Source organism: Lucilia cuprina, chromosome 6 (genome assembly GCF_022045245.1).
Source record: "Lucilia cuprina isolate Lc7/37 chromosome 6, ASM2204524v1, whole genome shotgun sequence".
Classification (NCBI taxonomy): domain Eukaryota; kingdom Metazoa; phylum Arthropoda; class Insecta; order Diptera; family Calliphoridae; genus Lucilia; species Lucilia cuprina.
In genome coordinates, this window is record NC_060954.1 from 63,009,658 (window position 1) to 63,029,801 (window position 20,144).

The following is a 20,144-nucleotide window of genomic DNA, read 5'->3' on the forward strand; positions in this document are numbered from 1 at the left end:
GTATCGTTTATATTTTTTTAGCCAGCGATGATACTTCTGAGTCTGATGGGTGTATTGGTTTTAGTGCCATAGAAATCATAGAACCTATCCCAGATACACCTTCAGTTGTTGAAATTTTAGCTGCTATGGCTTTAGGTCCCATGCTGGCTGTTCCGTCACTTGATCAGCCAGCAACATTAACTGTTTCAGACTTTAATGTTTTTACTGATTTAAAGGAATTGGCCTTAGCAGAAATTAAAGCACGCTCATTAGAATTAACTCCTCGTAATTTGGACGTTATTCCAGAAGAAACAGATAATGTTATTGACTGTAAAGATATAACAACTTTAGATGAAGTTGAACTCAGTGAAAATGAAACGATCGTAAATTCACCTGAATTATTTTCATCAATTTCACCACAGGAAAACACAGAATCTAGGATTTTCTCTACATATAAACCTGAAACTGAAGAATCCTCAGCCGACAAATTGACCAACGAAAACATTTCACATTCTTCAACCACGAGCACAACATTAATTTTCGATAGTTCCCGTACTGAAGAAATCATCTTATCTGATAAGTCGGAAAGAAGAAATGAAACAGATATTTCTAATTCTAATAAACACGAAATATCATCGGATTTAAAATCTATTGACAATGACAATGCTGAAATGAACACTAATTATGATAATCGAAGTGAGTGTTTGCAATCAACTGTAATTAGGAAACAAGAATCATCTGAAATACAACTGCAAGACTCTGAAAACTCTAAAACTGAAGAAGATACACCAAGTGAATATTCCAAAGAACTCGATAAAAGAACACCGAATTTTGAAAACAAAACTGAGGACATTCCAATTGATGAGATTCCGATTGATGAGATATCGGATACGAATTCAAAAGAATTTGTCAAAACGAATTTTAAAGAAGAAACTCCTGAAATAGAGACTGAACAAAATATAAACTCTTCGGAAGAACAGTCTAAATCACTAGAATCTGAAGTAATTAACAAACAAGAATCAAATTTTCCAAACGGTGAAACTACAGCCGAAAATACAGATATCAAAGAGGAATTCACAATTGATTATCATATTTCAAAAGATGATGCAAAAAAACTTGAGCAATTTTCTGAAACGCGTCCTGAACAAAATCAAACTATTTTAGAAGAACAATTGTCTGGGGCACCAATTGAAAGTAACATAGATTCTACAAAAAGTGAAACTATATCAACCTGTATAGAAAATGTTAAAACACTTGAAGATACCGCATTCAATGAACTGTCTTCTATAAGACAAACTGAACAAAATGTTAAAATTTCGGAAGAACAATCATCAAATAACCCATCAGAGTATATTTTAAGATCTTCTAATACTGAATCTCTAAATTCGGGTACAGAAACCAGCGTAGAACCCAAAACTGAAAATAATATATCAATCAATTCAATAGTACTCGTCGAATTAATTTCTCAAGAACAATCCGAAAGTAATGAAACGGTTTTGGAGGAACAATCATCTAAACATGATATATTAATGGATAACTCAAAAGGACTTGATGAAAAAATTTCTACAGAGAAGCCATTTGAGACACAATATAAAGAAAAGATACCAACTGAAATTAATTTAGATTCTCCGAACAATGAAACTGGATCCGACGTTACAGAAATCAAAGAGGAATCAGAAACTGATAATTATATATCGAAAGAAACTGCAAACCCTCTTAACGAGATAGATCTAAATAAGCAGGCCTCTGAAATATTGAGTGACCAAAATGTAATATTTTCGGAGGAAAAAATATGTGATATTGCAGCAAAAAGTAATTTGGATTCTTCGAACAGTACTGCTGAATCTGAGTGCACAGAATTAAAAAATCAGTTTAACACCGAAGATAATTTATCATATTCACATGAACAATCATCAGATATGACACTGGAAAGTAAATCAGATTCACCGATGTGTGAAGATCCATCCGCGTATACAGCTGTCCCATCCAATACAGAATGCGATATATTAAGTGAAAACTCAAAAGGACTTGACGAAACAATTTGTACAGAGATAGCTGAGGCACAGACAGAAGAAAATAAATCAACAACTGAAAGTAATTTAGATTCTTCGAACAACGAGATTATAGAAATTAAAGTAGAAACAAAAACTGATGATAATACATCAAAGGAAACTGCAAATCTTTTAAAAGAGTTGGATACAAATAAGCAGTCCTCTGAATCACAAAATGAAGAAAATGTAATATCTTCGGATGGAAAATCTTGTAATTTTGCTGAAAGCAGTAGTTTAGATTCTTCGAACCTTGCAACTCAATCTGAGTGTACAGAATTAAAAAGTCAGTTCTACACTGAGAAATATTCAGATGAACACTCTGCAGATATGACACTGGAAAGTAAATCAAATTCATCGAAGGGTGAAGATCCGTCTGCGTGTACAGCGGTCGCATCCAATACAGAATGCGATATATTAAGTGAAAACTCAAAAGGACTTGACGAAACAATTTGTACAGAGATTGCTGAGGCACAGATAGAAGAAAAAATAACAATTGAAACTAATTTAGATTCTTCGAACAATCAGGTTACAGAAATCAAAGTAGAAACAAAAAATGATGATAATACATCAAAAGAAACTGAAAACATATTAAACGAGTTGGATGCAAATAAGCAGTCCTCTGAATCACAAAATGAAGAAAATGTAATATCTTCGGAGGGAAAATCTTGTGATATTGCTGAAAACAGAAGTTTAGATTCTTCGAACATTACAACTCAATCTGAGTGCACAGAATTAAAAATTCAGTTTAATATTGAAGATGATATTTCAAACAAAAATACAAAAGACAAAAATTCTCAAGAGCAATTAACTAGAAAATCTAATTTGAAAACTGAAATTGATGATAGTGTAACAAACAAAAATTCAACAGAACTCGATATAACAATTTGTGAGGAGCAGTGCTTTGAAAGTCTGACAGAATTAAATTTAACTAATGCGAAGGAACAATCCTTAGATATGCCACGGGAAAGTAGCACTGAAGTTCCATCAGCGTGTACAGAGGTCAAAGTCGAACCAAATACAGAAGATGATATACTAATGCAAAACTCCAAAAGCCTTGAGGAACATATTTTTAGCGAGAAACAGACAGAAGAAAAGATAACAACTGAATGTTCTTTAAATCCTTCGAACCATGAAACCGGATCTGAGGTTATAGAAACTTTTGAAACACAGAATGAAGAAAATACAATTTTTTCGGGGGAAAGATCAAATGATATCTCACTCAAAAGTATTTCAGATTCATACGGTAAAGTTCCATCTGCGTGTACAGAATTCAAAGTCGAATGCGAAGCAGAAAATGATATATTAACTGAAAAGTCAAAAGAACTTGAAGAAAGAACATCAAGGGAAAAGTCTTCTGAGGCACAGACAGAAAAAAATATTACAACTGAAAGTAATTTAGAGGTTACAGAACTTAAAGAGGAATCTGAAGCTAATGATAGTATATCAAATGAAAATTTTAATAAAAAATCTTCTGAAATACACAGCGAACATAATGTACTATCTTCAGAGGAAATATCATCTGAAAAATCTGAGTACACTGAATTAAAAAATCAATTCAACGAAAAATCAGAAGCACCAGACGAAAGAAATTCTCAAAAACTATTATATACAGAATCCAATCCGAAAACTAAAATTGGTGATAGCGCGACAAATAAAAATTCAACAGTACTACAATCATCAGATATTCCACTGGAAAGTAAATCGGATGCACCGAACATTAAAGATCCATCCACGTGTACAGATAACTTAAAAGGATTTGATGAAAAGGCACAGATGGAAGAAAAGATAACAAATGAAAGTAATTTAGACTCCTCCAGCCATGAAGCCAGCTCCGAGGTTACAGAAATCAATGAGACTTATGATAACATATCAAATAAAAATTCAATTCCCCTTAATGAGATAGATTTAAAGGTGAATTTCTCTGAAGCACAGACTGAAACAAATTTAACATCTTTGGAGAAAAAACCATCAGATATACCACTGGAAAGGAATTCAGATTCACCGAACGATATGTCTGAAAGTGCTAAAAACATTTCAAACGAAAATTCAAATGTATCAAACAAAACAATATCTCAAGAACAATCCCCTGAAACATATACTGAACAAAATGAAAGAATATCGGATGAAAAATTATCAGAATCTAATCTAAAAACCAAAATTGATGATAATGTAAAAAATGAAAATTTTAAAGGTTTCGTCGAAACTATTTCTAACGAAAATTGTTTTGAAACTCTAACCGAACAAAATATAATATTTGTGGAGGAACACCCATTATATATTGCACAGAAAAGCAATATAGATTTACCAAACAGTGAGGTTGTTTCCGATACTGTGGAAAATATATCAAACATAAATTTAAATGCATTTGACGAAACAATTTCTAAAGTGAACTCTTCGGAATTACACACTGAAGAAAATATACCAGTAAAAAGTAATTTAAATTCTCCTGAAAATTCAAAAATTAATGTAGAATCTGAAACTGATGATAACATATCAAATGTAAATCCAAAACCACTTAACGAAATAATTTCTAAAGAGCAGTGCCTCGAAAAACGAACTGAACAAATGGTAGAAAAATCATCCGATATAGCTGTGGCGAGTAATTTAGATTCAATAATAATTAAAGCCTCGTGTTCACAACACATCGTCGAATCGAAAGCTGATTATAATATTTCAAATGAAAATCCGCAATCCGAAACGAACGACAACAATTTAAAAGAAATTGATAATTCTACAATTTCTCAAGAACAATCCTCTGAAACAAAGATCGATCACAATGAAACAGTTTTGGAAGAACAATTATCTACAGAATCGAATATGCAATCCAAAACAAATTCAAATATATCTGACGAAATATCTTGTTATGAACCAGACCCAGTAGAATCCAATACTAAAGATGATATATCGAATGAAAATTTTAAAACATATGATATAGTTTTAATGGAGCAGTCCACTGAAACACAGTCTGATCAAAATATACCCTCGGAGGAAAAACTATCTGATTCAGTATTAGATAATAAATGTGATTTTTCGAATAAAACCGAAAGCGCAGAGTCCAAATCTGAAACAATTTCTCAAGAAAATTCAAAAGCACACGTCGAAACACATAAAGATCTGTCCCCTAACAAACAGATTGAAGGAAATATAACATCGTTAGAGGAACAGTCGTGTGAAATACTTTTGAAAAGCATTTCAGAATCTTCGATTGTTGAAGCTGAATCTTCATGTACGGAATCCAAAATTAAATGCAATACTTTAAATGATATATCAAATGAAATACATGAGGAAATCATTTCTGAAGAACAGCCTTCGAAGGCGAAGGAAAATACAACAACTGATATTCGTCTGGAAAGTAATTCTGATTCTCTAAACAATGAAGTTACATCCGAGGTTACAGAAATCAAAGTAGAATCAAATATTGATGATTGCATTTCAAATGAAAGTTTAAAACCATACAGCGAAATAAATTTTATACAGCAGTCCTCTGCAACACTGATTGAAGAAAAAGCCAACCTACAATTTGAAACTGGTGATGAACATTTAAATGAACACCAAACTGAAGAAAATTTATCAAATAATAATTTAAATATACTTGAAGAACCAATTTCTCAAGAACAAACGCCAGACACAGAGACCAAACGAAATGAATCAGTTTTGGATGAACATTTATGTTCTGATTCCAATTTACAATCCAAAACTGAAGATGTCATTTTAAATGAAAATGTAAAATCACTAAATGAAATAATTTCCAAAGAGCAGAGCCACAATACACAGACTGAACCAACTGTAAAATCTCCAGAGGAATCATTGTTTGATAACAGTACCTCAGATTTACGCAGTTTTACTCCATCAAATGAAAATTCAAAATTCCATGAAGAAATCGTTTCTGAAGAAGCCTCTGCAAATACAACAACTGATATTCCACTGGAAAATAACACAGATTCTACAAACAATAAAGATGCATCTGAGGTTACAGAAATAAAAGTAGAATATAAATCTGATGAAAACATATCAAATAACGAAATAATTTTAACAGAGGATCCCTTTAATAGACCTACAGAACAAATGGAAGAAAAATCTTCCATTCTGATATGTAATTCAGATGATATAAAGAATGATGCAGTGCCCATGTGTTCGGAACTCATCGAATCGAAAACAGAAAATTTATCAAGCGAAATTTTTAAAGTTGTATCCGTAGTCGAACCCAAAACTGCAATTAATGTATCATTCGAAGATTCAAAAGTAACCAACGAAGAACAATCTTCTGAAATGCAGGCCGATCCGAATGAAACAGCTTTAAAAGTACAATTATCTACAGAATCCAATTTTCAATCTAAAACTGAAGATTTCCTACCAAATAAAAATGTAAAAGCATTTGACGAAACAATTTCCAAAGACCAGAGCCTACAATCTGAACCCAATGCTTTATCTTCAGAGGAACAATCAACAAACGTAATTTCTGAATCACAGACAATAACTAATATTGCACTGGAAAGTAATTTAGATTGTATGGTTAATGAAGTAACAGAAGTAAAAGCATTTAACAAAATAATTTTCGAAGAGCAGAACCACCAAACACAGACAACACCAATTGCATTATCTTCAGAGGAACAATCATCTGATATCCCACTTAAAAGTAATTCAGATTTACCGAATATTAAATCTTCATTAAATGAAAATTCAGAAGAAATCATTTCTGAGGAGCGGTTTTCTGAAGCTTGCGCAAATATAACAATTGATATTTCACTGGAAAATAACTTAGATTCTAAGAACAATGAAGCTGCATCCGAGGTTACAGAAATCAATTTAGAATCTAAACCTGATAATAACATAACAAATGAAAATGTTAAACAGCTTAACGCAATTGCTGTCTTAACAGAACAGTCCCTTGAAACACTGACTGAACAAATGGGAGAAAAAGCACCCGTTATAGTACCCATGTGTTCAGAACTCATCGTCGATTCTAAATCTGAAAACAACGCATCAAATGAAAATTTAAAAGATCTTGACGAAACGGTTTCTCAAGAACAATTATCTTCCAAAGAAAACTTACCTGAAGATATCAGTATCCAATCTAAAACTGATGACGAAAACTTAAAGGAACTCAACGAAACAATTTCTCAAGGACAATGCTCTCAAACACTGACCGAGGAAACTGAAACAATTTCGAATGAACAATTATCTACAGAATCCAATATTCAATCTAAGACTGAAGAAAACATATTAAGTGAAGATATAAATGTACAATCTAAAACTGATGACGAAAACTTAAAGGTACTCAACGAAACAATTTCTCAAGAACAATGCTCTGAAACACTGGCCGAGGAAACTGAAACGATTTCGAATGAACAATTATCTACAGAATCCAATATTCAATCTAAGACTGAATACAATATATTAAATGAAGATATAAATGTACAATCTAAAACTGATGATGAAAACTTAAAAGAACTCAACGAAACAATTTCTCAAGAACAATCTTCTGAAATACTGATCGAGGAAACTGAAACAATTTTGAATGAACAATTATCTACAGAATCAAATATTCAATCTAAGACTGAAGACAACATATCAAATGAAGATATAAAAATACAATCTAAAACTGATCACGAAAAGTTAAGAGAACTCAACGAAACAATTTCTCATGAACAATCATCTGAAACACTGGCCGAGGAAACTAAAACAATTTTGATTGAACCCTTATCTACAGAATCCAATATTCAGTCTAAGACTGAAGACAACATATCAAATAAAGATGTACAACTACAATATAAAACCGATGACGAAAACTTAAGAGAACTCAACGAAACGATTTCTTATGAACAATCCTCTGTAACGATGATCGAGAAAACTGAAACAATTTTGAATAAACAATTATCTACAGAATCCAATATTCAATCTAAGACTGAAGACAACTCATTAAATGAAGATATAAATGTACAATCTAAAACTGATGACGAAAACTTAAAGGAACTTAACGAAACAATTTCTAAACAATGCTCTGAAACACTGACCGAGGAAACTGAAACAATTTCGAATGAACAATTATCTACAGAATCCAATATTCAATCTAAGACTGAATACAATATATTAAATGAAGATATAAATGTACAATCTAAAACTGATGATGAAAACTTAAAAGAACTCAACGAAACAATTTCTCAAGAACAATCTTCTGAAATACTGATCGAGGAAACTGAAACAATTTTGAATAAACAATTATCTACAGAATCCAATATTCAATCTAAGACTGAAGACAACATATCAACTGATGATATAAAAATACAATCTAAAACTGATCACGAAAAGTTAAGAGAACTCAACGAAACAATTTCTCATGAACAATCCTCTGAAACACTGACCGAGGAAACTAAAACAATTTTGATTGAACCCTTATCTACAGAATCCAATATTCAATCTAATACTGAAGACAACATATTAAATGAAGATATAAATGTACAATCTAAAACTGATGACGAAAACTTAAAGGAACTCAACGAAACCATTTCTCAAGGACAATGCTCTGAAACACTGATAGAGGAAACTGAAACAATTTCGAATGAACAATTATCTACAGAATCCAATATTCAATCTAATACTGAAGACAACATATTAAATAAAGATATAAATGTACAATCTAAAACTGATGACGAAAACTTAAAAGAACTCAACCTAACAATTTCTCAAGAACAATCCTCTAAAACACTGACCGAGGAAACTGAAACGATTTCGAATGAAAAATTGTCTACAGAATCCAATATTCAATCTAAGACTGAAGAAAACATATTGAATGAAGATATAAATGTACAATCTAAAACTGATGAGGAAAACTTAAAAGAACTCAACGAAACAATTTCTCAAGGACAATGCTCTGAAACACCGACCGAGGAAACTGAAACAATTTCGAATGAACAATTATCTACAGAATCCAATATTCAATCTAAGACTGAATACAATATATTAAATGAAGATATAAATGTACAATCTAAAACTGATGATGAAAACTTAAAAGAACTCAACGAAACAATTTCTCAAGAACAATCCTCTGAAACACTGATCGAGGAAACTGAAACAATTTTGAATGAACCATTATCTACAGAATCCAATATACAATCTAAAACTGATGATGAAAACTTAAAAGAACTCAACGAAACGATTTCTCAAGAACAATCCTTTGAAACACTTATCGAGGAAACTGAAACAATTTTGAATGAACAATTATCTACAGAATCCAATATTCAATCTAAGACTGAAGACAACATATCAAATGAAGATATAAAAATACAATCTAAAACTGATCACGAAAATCATGAACAATCCTATGAAACACTGGCCGATGAAACTAAAACAATTTTACATGAACAATCTTCTGAAACACTGATCGAGGAAACTGAAACAATTTTGAATGAACAATTATCTACAGAATCCAATATTCAATCTAAGACTGAAGACAACATATCAAATGATGATATAAAAATACTATCTAAAACTGATCACGAAAAGTTAAGAGAACTCAACGAAACAATTTCTCATGAACAATCCTCTGAAACACTGGCCGAGGAAACTAAAACACTTTTGATTGAATCCTTATCTACAGAATCCAATATTCAATCTAAGACTGAATACAATATATTAAATGAAGATATAAATGTACAATCTAAAACTGATGATGAAAACTTAAAAGAACTCAACGAAACAATTTCTCAAGAACAATCCTCTGAAACACTGATCGAGGAAACTGAAACAATTTTGAATGAACCATTATCTACAGAATCCAATATACAATCTAAAACTGATGATAAAAACTTAAAAGAACTCAACGAAACGATTTCTCAAGAACAATCCTTTGAAACTCTTATCGAGGAAACTGAAACAATTTTGAATGAACAATTATCTACAGAATCCAATATTCAATCTAAGACTGAAGACAACATATCAAATGAAGATATAAAAATACTATCTAAAACTGATCACGAAAAGTTAAGAGAACTCAACGAAACAATTTCTCATGAACAATCCTCTGAAACACTGGCCGAGGAAACTAAAACACTTTTGATTGAACCCTTATCTACAGAATCCAATATTCAATCTAAGATTGAATACAATATATTAAATGAAGATATAAATGTACAATCTAAAACTGATGATGAAAACTTAAAAGAACTCAACAAAACAAATTCTCAAGAACAATCTTCTGAAATACTGATCGAGGAAACTGAAACAATTTTGAATGAACAATTATCTACAGAATCCAATATTGAATCTAAGACTGAAGACATCGTATCAACTGAAAATTTAATAATACTCAACGAAACTATTTCTGAAGAACAGATCCCTAAAACACAAACGGAACAATGCTCGACATCTACGGAGGATAGATTATGTGATATGTTACAGGGAAGTCATGTTGATTTACCAAACTATGAACTTCCTTTCTCAGACGAAAAAGCATTGAATGAATCAATCTCTTCTAAGACAGAAAATGATTTAGATTCTACAAATAATGAACTTGCAGAATATAACATAAGATCTAATTCTGATGAAAAGGTATCAAATGAAAATGCAAAACCACTCAACGAAATGATTTTAACAGAGCAGTGCCAGGAAACACTTATTAGGCCAAATATAATATCTTTGGAAGAAACCCCATCAGATATAGCATTGGAGAATAATTCAGATTCTACAAAAAGGGAAAAAGTACTCGAGTGTACAGAACCCATAGTGGTACTAAAAGCTGAAAATAATATTTCAGATAAAAATTCAAATATACTCGACGATACAAGTTCTCAACAACAATACTCTGAAACAAAGACCCAACAAAACAATTCGGTTTCGGAAGTCTTTGACGAAATAATTTGTAAAGAGCAAACCACTGAAATACAGACTTTAACAAGTGCAATAGTTTTAGAGGAACACTCATCTGATATCCCACTACAAAGTAACACAGATTCACTGAATAGTGATGCCGCACTAGTGTGTACGGAATTAAGTGTTGAATCCATAACATCAAGTAAAAACTTAAAATGCCTTGATGAAACAATTTCCGAAAGGAAATATTCTGAGGCAAATGGAAATTTAAAAGTACCAATCGAAACGATTTCTCAAGAGCAATCCTATGAATCGCAGAATGAACACGATAGAACCGTTACAGAAGAACAGTTATCTGCAGATCCTAATGTACTGAAAAGTAACTTAAATTCTTTAACAAATGAATCTGCAACTTCGTGTAAAGAATCATTAGAAGAAAAATCATCTGATATATCGATGAATATTAATTCAGAATCTTCAAATATTGAAGCTGTATCGGAGTCTATAGTGTGTTCTAAATCTGAATATAATTTATTAAATGCAACTCTAAAAGTAATCGATGAACAATCATTTGAAACACGTAGTGACAATTCTAAAGCTATCGACGAAAAAATTTCTAGAGAGGTGACTTCTGAAACGCGAACGGAAAATACTGTAACAGTTTCGAATGAAACTAATTCAGATTTATTGAACACTGAAACTGTATCCGAGTGTACAGATTATGAATTCGAATCTAAAACTAAAAATAATAAAGCAGACGAAAATTTGAAAATACTTATCGAAAAAACTTCCCAAGAAAGATCATCTGAAACACAGATCGAACAAATTAAAACAGTTGCAGAAGTACAATTGTCTACAGAATACAATTTGCAGTTAAAGACTGACAATCAATGTTCTAAGGAGGAAGCGGAACAAAATGAAATGCCTTCGCAAGAACACATATCTGATATACAAATGCATTGTATTTGTGAACTCACAAATAGTGATACCCCATCTGCATGTTCAGAATCTATAACGAAAGTACTCAATGAAATAAATTCTGATTTAGAGTTAGGACTAATTGAAAAAAAATCTGCAGAACAATCATCTAAAATAGTAGTGGATATTAATTTAGACTCTACGAAGAGTGAGGAATTGATTGTTCCTTCAAAATTCAACGTGCAAATTAAAACTGAAAATAATTTATCAAATATTTCAAATGATAGTTCAACTGAAATCGACGATACAATTTGCATAGAACAGGAATCCAAAACTGAGAATAATGCACTGACTGAACAAATTTCTGAATTACCACATGAGAAGAGTAATGATATAGTTTCAAAAGAACAAATATTAGAGGACGATGATAATTTGGAAAATGCTGAATGTTGCACTATAGAATCAACGTCTGAATACCCATATTCTAATGAACAGTTAAAACAAAGTGATTTAGAGCCAAAAACAAAATATTTAGAATTAGAAGTACTTGATGAAACAATTTTGACTAACCCATCAGCGGAAATGCCTCAGTCTTATGATACTCCTACAGATCAAAAAGTTTTAACTTTAGAAACAGTACAAACAGAACAATTGTCTGAAAAAGTGTTGGATAAAAATTCTGACAAATCATTACCTGTTTCTTCAGAGCAAAACAAAATTGAAGATAATGTATTAAATGAACATTTAAGGAAACTTGATGAAATAATTCTAAAAGACCTTACATCTGAAACACGTATGGAAGAAAATAAAAATGAAATTGTTTTCAAAGAAGAATCATCTGAAATACTTGACAACTCAGACTCTACGCATAATAAATCCTTGTGTGCGTGTTTTGAAAGTAAATCTAAACGCAAAATTGTTGATGAATTAGTACAAGAAAACTCTGATCAAAATGTTTTACTGGGTTGTTTTCCTAGAGTTTTATGTTCTTGCCTTGAACCTAATAAGCTATCCGAAACATATAATAATACATCAACATGTAAACATTTAATAAGTGAAAAGATTCCTTTTGAAAAATCAGCCTGTCAAGATTCGGAACTTGATGATATTAAAGCCAAAGAACTCCCTTCCGAAATGCAGCAAAAGAATGTTGCCTTGGAGCCATCTGAAATACCCTTAGAAGTTATTTCAAACTCGACAGATATTAATCTTATATCCCAAGGTTTAGAATCGTGTGTAGTGCCAACAATTGAGGACATATCTTCAGCAAATAATGAGACATTATCCCCGAATTCGGATGTAAAAACTGAAAATAATTCTACGGAAGATCCAGCTGATATACAGCTGCAGAATAACGACCAATCTAAGGATAAAACCTCTGCAAATAATGATGCTTTATTCCCAATTTCAGAATCAAAAATTGAAGACAATTCAGCAGGAGAACATTCAGTCATAGACACTGAAACTGTTGGGAAGAAAACTTCTTCTAACAATTCAGAATCAATAAATGATGACATTTCCGTCGTAGAGCATTCATTCGTAATCACTGAAAATGTTGGGAATGAACAGTCTAAAATTGAACAGGAAACTTCTTTATCCGAAGAGTCTATCGTGCAATCCGAAAGTGTAGAAAATACATTAGATGAACATTCAAAAGCAAGTGATAAATTAAATTCTAATGAAGAATCTGTTGAAATAAAGTCAGCTAAAATTATATCGCCTACAAATGAACAAACAGCTGAAGTAGCGCCAAACACCAAAGATATATTAAAAGTAGTTGACGAATCGCCTGTGCCACCAATCTTACCAGAAGCATCGGAAGCTAGCAATACTACACAGGCACCAGATGTGCATTATAAACCAGCTGAACTTACAGTTTCATTAGATGATTCCCCTACAATATCTAGACAAATTACAGTCGTAAAAATTGAAAACGAAGAAAAAGTTGAGGAGGCCAATAATAAAGCAGCAGATTCAATTCTATCTGCCACCAACCAACCACCAGGTAACCACAATATAACAAAGAGACTCCAACGACAGTGTAGAGTGGTAGACACAACACCGAGTTTTGAAGATGTAAGTCCACAATCATTGCCACAAACTACGCCACCGAGTACTACAAACACTTTGGCTGGCTTATGTCAAAAATTCATTCATGATAAACATCTTTTGAATGCGCTTGAAAACCGACGACGTCGAACCCTACTCATGCATAGATTTTTAAGTACCCTCGATTTGTCAATTTCCACTGATGATTGTATGGAGGAAGCTTATAATGTCCATACTGAGGTACTAGTTACTGAAAATCCAGTAGTTTGTGAAAGCTTTATTCTTTCTCATGATCACGGCAGTGATTATGAAGACTGTAGTGATTCGTTTATTTTCGAAATAAACAATCTCGATAAGATTTCATATAATTTCATTAATAATATTCTCTTCTCAGATCAATTAAGTCATGATTCGAAACCATCTGCTGATAGTCGAACAAACACTATTGAGGAATATATTGATAATGAAAATGATGAAATGGATATTTTAGCTATTAATATAATAAACAATTCTACTACTAACCCAACTACTACTATTATTACTACTACTACTATTCCTACTAATTCATCCACAGAAATTAGCTCTAAGGCAAATACTACTAATCCTAATCCTAATAATAAGACTAACAATCATAAGCAACCAATCACTAAGATAAGTGATGATCCAACAACAACTACAACTAACCAGAAGCATCCATATGAACTACTAACAAGCGCAGTTCAAAATAAAGAAACTTCTAACTCTAATTCACAATGTGTTCAGCAATTCATTAAAAATGATCAAGTAAACCTAGAAATACTAACAGATGATAATGGTCATAACGGTATTCACGTCGGTGTTGATGATGGTGCCAACAGAGATGAAGAAGATGATGATGTGGCTATTTTGCGACATTTTGTACCAGGTACTCATTTTCAAAACTATATGGCCATTTTCATAAACTCGGTGTGGTGTATTTTATGTGTAATTTATTTTTAATTTTGGAATTTGTAACTATGTTTGTTCTTACATATGTTTGTATGTATGTGGTTCGATATAGTTTGTAAATTGTGTGTTTTATTTTATATTTTTATATTCAAGCTTATATATTTTTATTGAAAAATGCTAGTTGTGATATTAAATGTGTATACATATGCAAAATGAAAATGTCTAGGTGTAAATTGATTAACAGGATCAATAGATAAGACAAATTAAAAAAAGAAAATCTCTACAAATTCCGAAATAATATTAATTTTTTAGGTGCTCTTTATTGTAATAAAGTGCTTTGGAAAATAAAATTATCAAAACCATTTCCTTATGTCTTCTGTATTTTTAGGTTCTATAGCAGAACGTGAATACAAAAAATGGTATAATGCTGTCGAAATGCCTAATAATCCATATGCTCCCGAAGCTCTGAAAAGACGTATCAGTGGTAGCCAAGAACGCTTCATCGATTTACCAAATATAAGTCCAACAAACGATCTTAATACTTTGGAGTTACTAAATAATCAGAAACTAGATGAAGATGAAAACACGACTCGTGAAAGTGATTATAAAAGGTAACTACTACTAATTTACTGTATTTAATATTTATTCGTACAAATGTAAAGAAAAAATCTAAAAGTAAATCAGTAAATTAAGGAACATTATTATATTTTTAATTATAATATTTAAAGGTATAGTCGAGATTACTACATCAATAGCAGTTTAACAACGCCGCAAACATCACCAGCAAGAGATGTTTCTGCACGTGAAACTAAGGATATCCGAGAGGTAAACAACAACTACAACAATATTAATAATAATATCAATTCATATCAGAATAAATCACGTAACGCCAACACAAAACATTTTCCTAACGATTGTCATTGGACTCTATCAACACCAGTGCGTCGTAGCAGTTCTCTTAAATATTTGAACAAAAATATTAATTCTCCACCTCCTCCATATCAACATGCTCCCACTTATCACCAGCATAATAAAACATCATCCATTTTACAGACCAGACCCTCAACATCCACCTCCTATTATAACCACTTTAACAATCTCAGTAACGACGACAATGAAGACGAAGATGATAATTTAGATTTACATTCCCAGCGCTCATGGAAGAGTAGTTCTGCACTTAATTCCAAACGTAGAACCGTTAGTATGTTAAGTTTATTTAGTGCTGATAGCAGTAGATCTAGTAATATGTCACGCAATAATCACAAAGATGCTAATGTTTTGACTCAATTCGAAAAGCAATTGTTACATAAGGATTTGAAACGCAACAGTTTTAGGGCTGTATCAGCAACAACCAAAGATTTCGTACTTAATCCCCTATACGAAAAGGATCCATTTTTCAATGGTGACAAAACTCTAAAGCTATCCATAGTTAAACCCCAGCAAAGTTCTCAACAAAACAATCGGCACAAAGAGCCTGCTGGGGACTCCGGTGTTGACAGTTGTTTAAATTTTCCCAATGAAACGAAACACTATGACAATACCTTGCTATTTTAGTTGAATATCATTGGAAATTAAATCCGACTATTTTATCACTTTCTTAATCTCAATTCATGTAATACAATTTCCAATTTGCCATAAACAATAGAATTATTTATGGTTTTAATCATGAATTATATAGCTTTAATTTAAGTCCTTACAAAGATGAAAGTACTTTAAAATAAATGACCCCTAAGACTTATCTTCAAGATAATGATCATAAATTTTGCAAAGTTATCATATCGTATAGTCGCTTATTGTAAAGGACTTCAAACAATAACATTAATCGACGTGTGTTATTACGAGTACATATTTTTTGAAATATACAATTTTATTTAATTCAAATAGTTGTACATATTAAGTATAATTGATATACCTACTAAATATACATACATACTATTTATTTAGTTACTAGTCAAATGCACACTTTTATTTAAATATCCAAAAGTAACTACAATCCAATAATTACATAAAATATTTGCCAATGTAGCTAAAAATTAGTGCCATGCTCTTGAACTTAACGATTCTTATAAATAGCAAAACAAAACAAAATCAAATTTTAAATAAGAGAACTAAGTTCTTTTTGTTATTATGAACAAATATTAGAAACATGTTGGTTGTAATTATTATTAACATTCTTTAGTTTACACTTAAAGAATAAAGTCATATTTCTTTAATATAATATTAAATAAATATATCGCCGACATGTTTTTAATATTTTAAAATTTTTATTTAACACAACATAATTATTCTTATAACTATTCTAGTTTATGCTTTTAATTTGCTCGTTAATTTGAAATAAAGATTTGAATTTCACAAAGAAACAAATGTTTTTAGTAAAATTTTTACATAGTTATTTAACATTATATAAACAGATTGGTAACAACACACACCTGAATTTGAGAATATATTAAATTTTAAGGTAAGTAAATACACGGATACATAACTCGTACATACATACACATTAATGTGTGTACGCAAATGTATTTAAAATCAAAACTACTAATTTTTTATTAAATTAATATGGTTTGTATTAAATTTTCTCAATGTTAACAAAAAAAATATATGCTAAAATTTTACTAACAGCATTTGTTTCGTAGTTTTAGAATAATATATAATTTTCTACTAATTCTATTACATTATGTAACTAACACCAAACATAACACATAATGTTTTCATTAAATATATTTACAAATTACCATTGAAATATGTGAAGTTTTAAATATTTTCTACCGAAATAATCACTATTAACATTTTAGGATTTATAAAATATTTTAAAATTTAGGGGTTCTTGTGATCGGAATCCAACAGTATTACCATTTGTCCAGAACTATGCAAAATTAAAAAAGTTTCCACATAAAATTTTAAAAACTTAAGATTAAAACTAGGTTATGAATAAGGCATTAAGAAATATATCATGTTTTTGTTTTAAACAGAAAACAAATCTATTAAGCATTTCAGTAATTTTACACCATATTTAAGCTTTATTTGCAATAGAATTAAGGGAATGGGAAACTTACAGAACAGACCAATTTATATTACAATTCTTGACACAATAATAACTCTGTTTAAAAAAAATCTGTTTCATTTTATATTTTTTGCTAAAAAATCAAATTGAACATTAAATTGATAACATTTTTTGGCGTTCATAGCCTGCAAAGAAAACACTATCATCTAAAGAAACAGAAACTGAACTTGATTTATATAAAGCCATACCAGCTCAAGTGGTGGAAAACAACTCATCTTCCACGGACTCTATGCCTTTACTGTCAGCTGAATTAGAAACAAATACAACGACAACAAGTGATGATTCTGATACGATAAAAATATATGATTTCCAAACACAACAGGAAACGAAGACAACCATAAAGGAATCTGCGGTAGCAGATAGAGAACAACCCACAGTTGATGATGTTAATTCCAAAGAAAGACCCTGTAGTTTGGCTTTTAGTAGATCGGAAAGTGGTGGAAATATTATAACTCCAACACGTGGTGCTACACCACAGGCATTCAAATTTTTACAACCAAAACGCAAATTGCTGGAACCTAGTCAAGTGTTGTCAGTGGAAGAAGATGAATCGGTAAGAATGTTTTAAATTTACAGAGAATAATGATTAATCTTTAATATAAAATTTTAGCAGGTTGTGACTAGTCCGTCGGAAAAACCGGTTATTGAAGCTGATGTTGCAAAGGCACTGCCATCGGTTAAAGCTTTAGCAAAAGCTTTTCTGATGACAACAAATACCAAACAACCAGAAAAACTTTGGCTTCGAAAGGTAATCCTCTAAATATATGGGTTTACGAATATTTACGAATGATTAACTATTTATCTATTTACAAATCATTTCAGGCTAGAACGTTATCACAAGGTGGAAAGAAACGTTCTTGTTCACCTAAAAGATCACTAGATCATATCATGCGAACAGAACAGTTAAAACCAGAAGATGATTTAACCATAACCTCCGATTTATCATCACTTGAAACGTATGTAAATCTAAATCACATTATTAAAAAACGAAAATTCATTCGTCATTTATTTAATTTCTTTTTTAAATTTCTTGCAGTGATTCGTCCTCCGTTGGTCTTGAAATTGCTACTTCTTCAGACTTAACGTCATCGGCAATATCTTCAACTAACGATCCATCTCTTCCCGCAAATACGTCAAATATAAGTCCAGTTCCAGTACGTCAAGGAGTTCTTAAAAACAATATTGCTTTCTTTGAAAATTTAAAGAATAAATAATTATTGATTTATATAAATATACATACATGTCATTACTTATAAGTATTACAGCTCTGAGAATTGTTTTTAGTTGTAAAAAATAATAAACTCAGTGGATTTTCATTTTTTGCAAATTACACATTTAGGTGCCATTAAACGATTTAAAAATTCTTTTTGTACTTATTTACCAAAATTTGTATTGAATGTTTCATATTTAAATAGTAAAACATACTATGTAGTAGAATAAGTGTTATGAAAGAATAATTAATTATTCTGTTTTTAATTAGTTTTAAGTTATTCAATTTTATGAAACCCAAAAATGTATACCAAATTTGATTTATTAAAATAAATTTATTTAAGAATTTTGTTTTTCTTATTGCTGAGCCACAAAATTTCGAATTTGGAATCATGTATGTAAATAAAAAAATATTTATTTTCAATAAAAATTGTCAAAATAATATATTAACTTATACATATGAATACATAATAACTGGCTCCCAATACGATGTTGCAACTTTATAGAACAGAATTTTTATTTCGTTAATGGGAAAGAAAATATTACCAAAAGGGGTAAAAACGGGAAATTTGATTTTATTCAAGAAACACTAAATATGCTAACGGGGAGTTTTCGAAACACCGGTACTAAGTGATATTTTTTGGTACTTTTCATTCTCCAACTGATACTTTTTGAGTTTTCTATGATATTGAAATCGAAACATGAAATTGTATATCTGGAAAACCATTGTAGTTAGAATGATTAAAATCGTTAAGTTTCTTATTTATATTGCTTTTAGGGTAGCAGAGCACACTGGGTATAGCTAGTAAATAAACAATTTTGTTTTATTTTTACGTTATTGATCATTTTCATAATGCAAAATTTTTTAAAAACTAATTATCTGCAAGATGTTTTATATGGAGGATATAGTTAAATATCGGCTGATCCTCGTAAAACTAGGAGAAATGATTTGTTTTTAATTTTTAAGAATTTTTTTTTCATCCCTGCATAATTTCTCACACAACTTTTGAGCTTGCTCTGTTTTGTTGTTATAAACAATATATTTGCTTCCAAAATCCCACTTTCTGATCTCTCGGATTCCGTTTTTATTTAAAATCGTTGAAAATTTAAAAACTAATCGTAGTTGAAAACTTAGCCGG

General features: G+C 30.9%; 1 protein-coding gene across 8 annotated transcripts in view; it reads left to right on the plus strand.

Moving 5' to 3' along the window:
• The window catches only part of LOC111675881, a 58,440-nt gene extending 39,089 nt beyond the window's left edge, over window positions 1-19,351 (plus strand). For 5 of the 8 annotated variants that reach the window (XM_046953460.1, XM_046953462.1, XM_046953464.1 and 2 more), the window contains 7 exons: window positions 22-13,761; window positions 15,121-15,343; window positions 15,461-15,557; window positions 17,921-18,349; window positions 18,407-18,544; window positions 18,619-18,752; window positions 18,833-19,351. In XM_046953460.1, the coding sequence (XP_046809416.1) occupies window positions 22-13,761; window positions 15,121-15,343; window positions 15,461-15,557; window positions 17,921-18,349; window positions 18,407-18,544; window positions 18,619-18,752; window positions 18,833-19,010 (14,939 nt within the window). In that variant the 3' untranslated portion in view covers window positions 19,011-19,351. Of the gene's footprint in view, window positions 1-21; window positions 13,833-14,199; window positions 14,343-15,120; window positions 15,344-15,460; window positions 15,558-17,920; window positions 18,350-18,406; window positions 18,545-18,618; window positions 18,753-18,832 lie in introns of those variants that run through there. The other 3 variants (XM_046953463.1, XM_046953461.1, XM_046953467.1) reach the window with 3 other exon arrangements.
• Window positions 19,352-20,144: the final 793 nt, after the last annotated feature.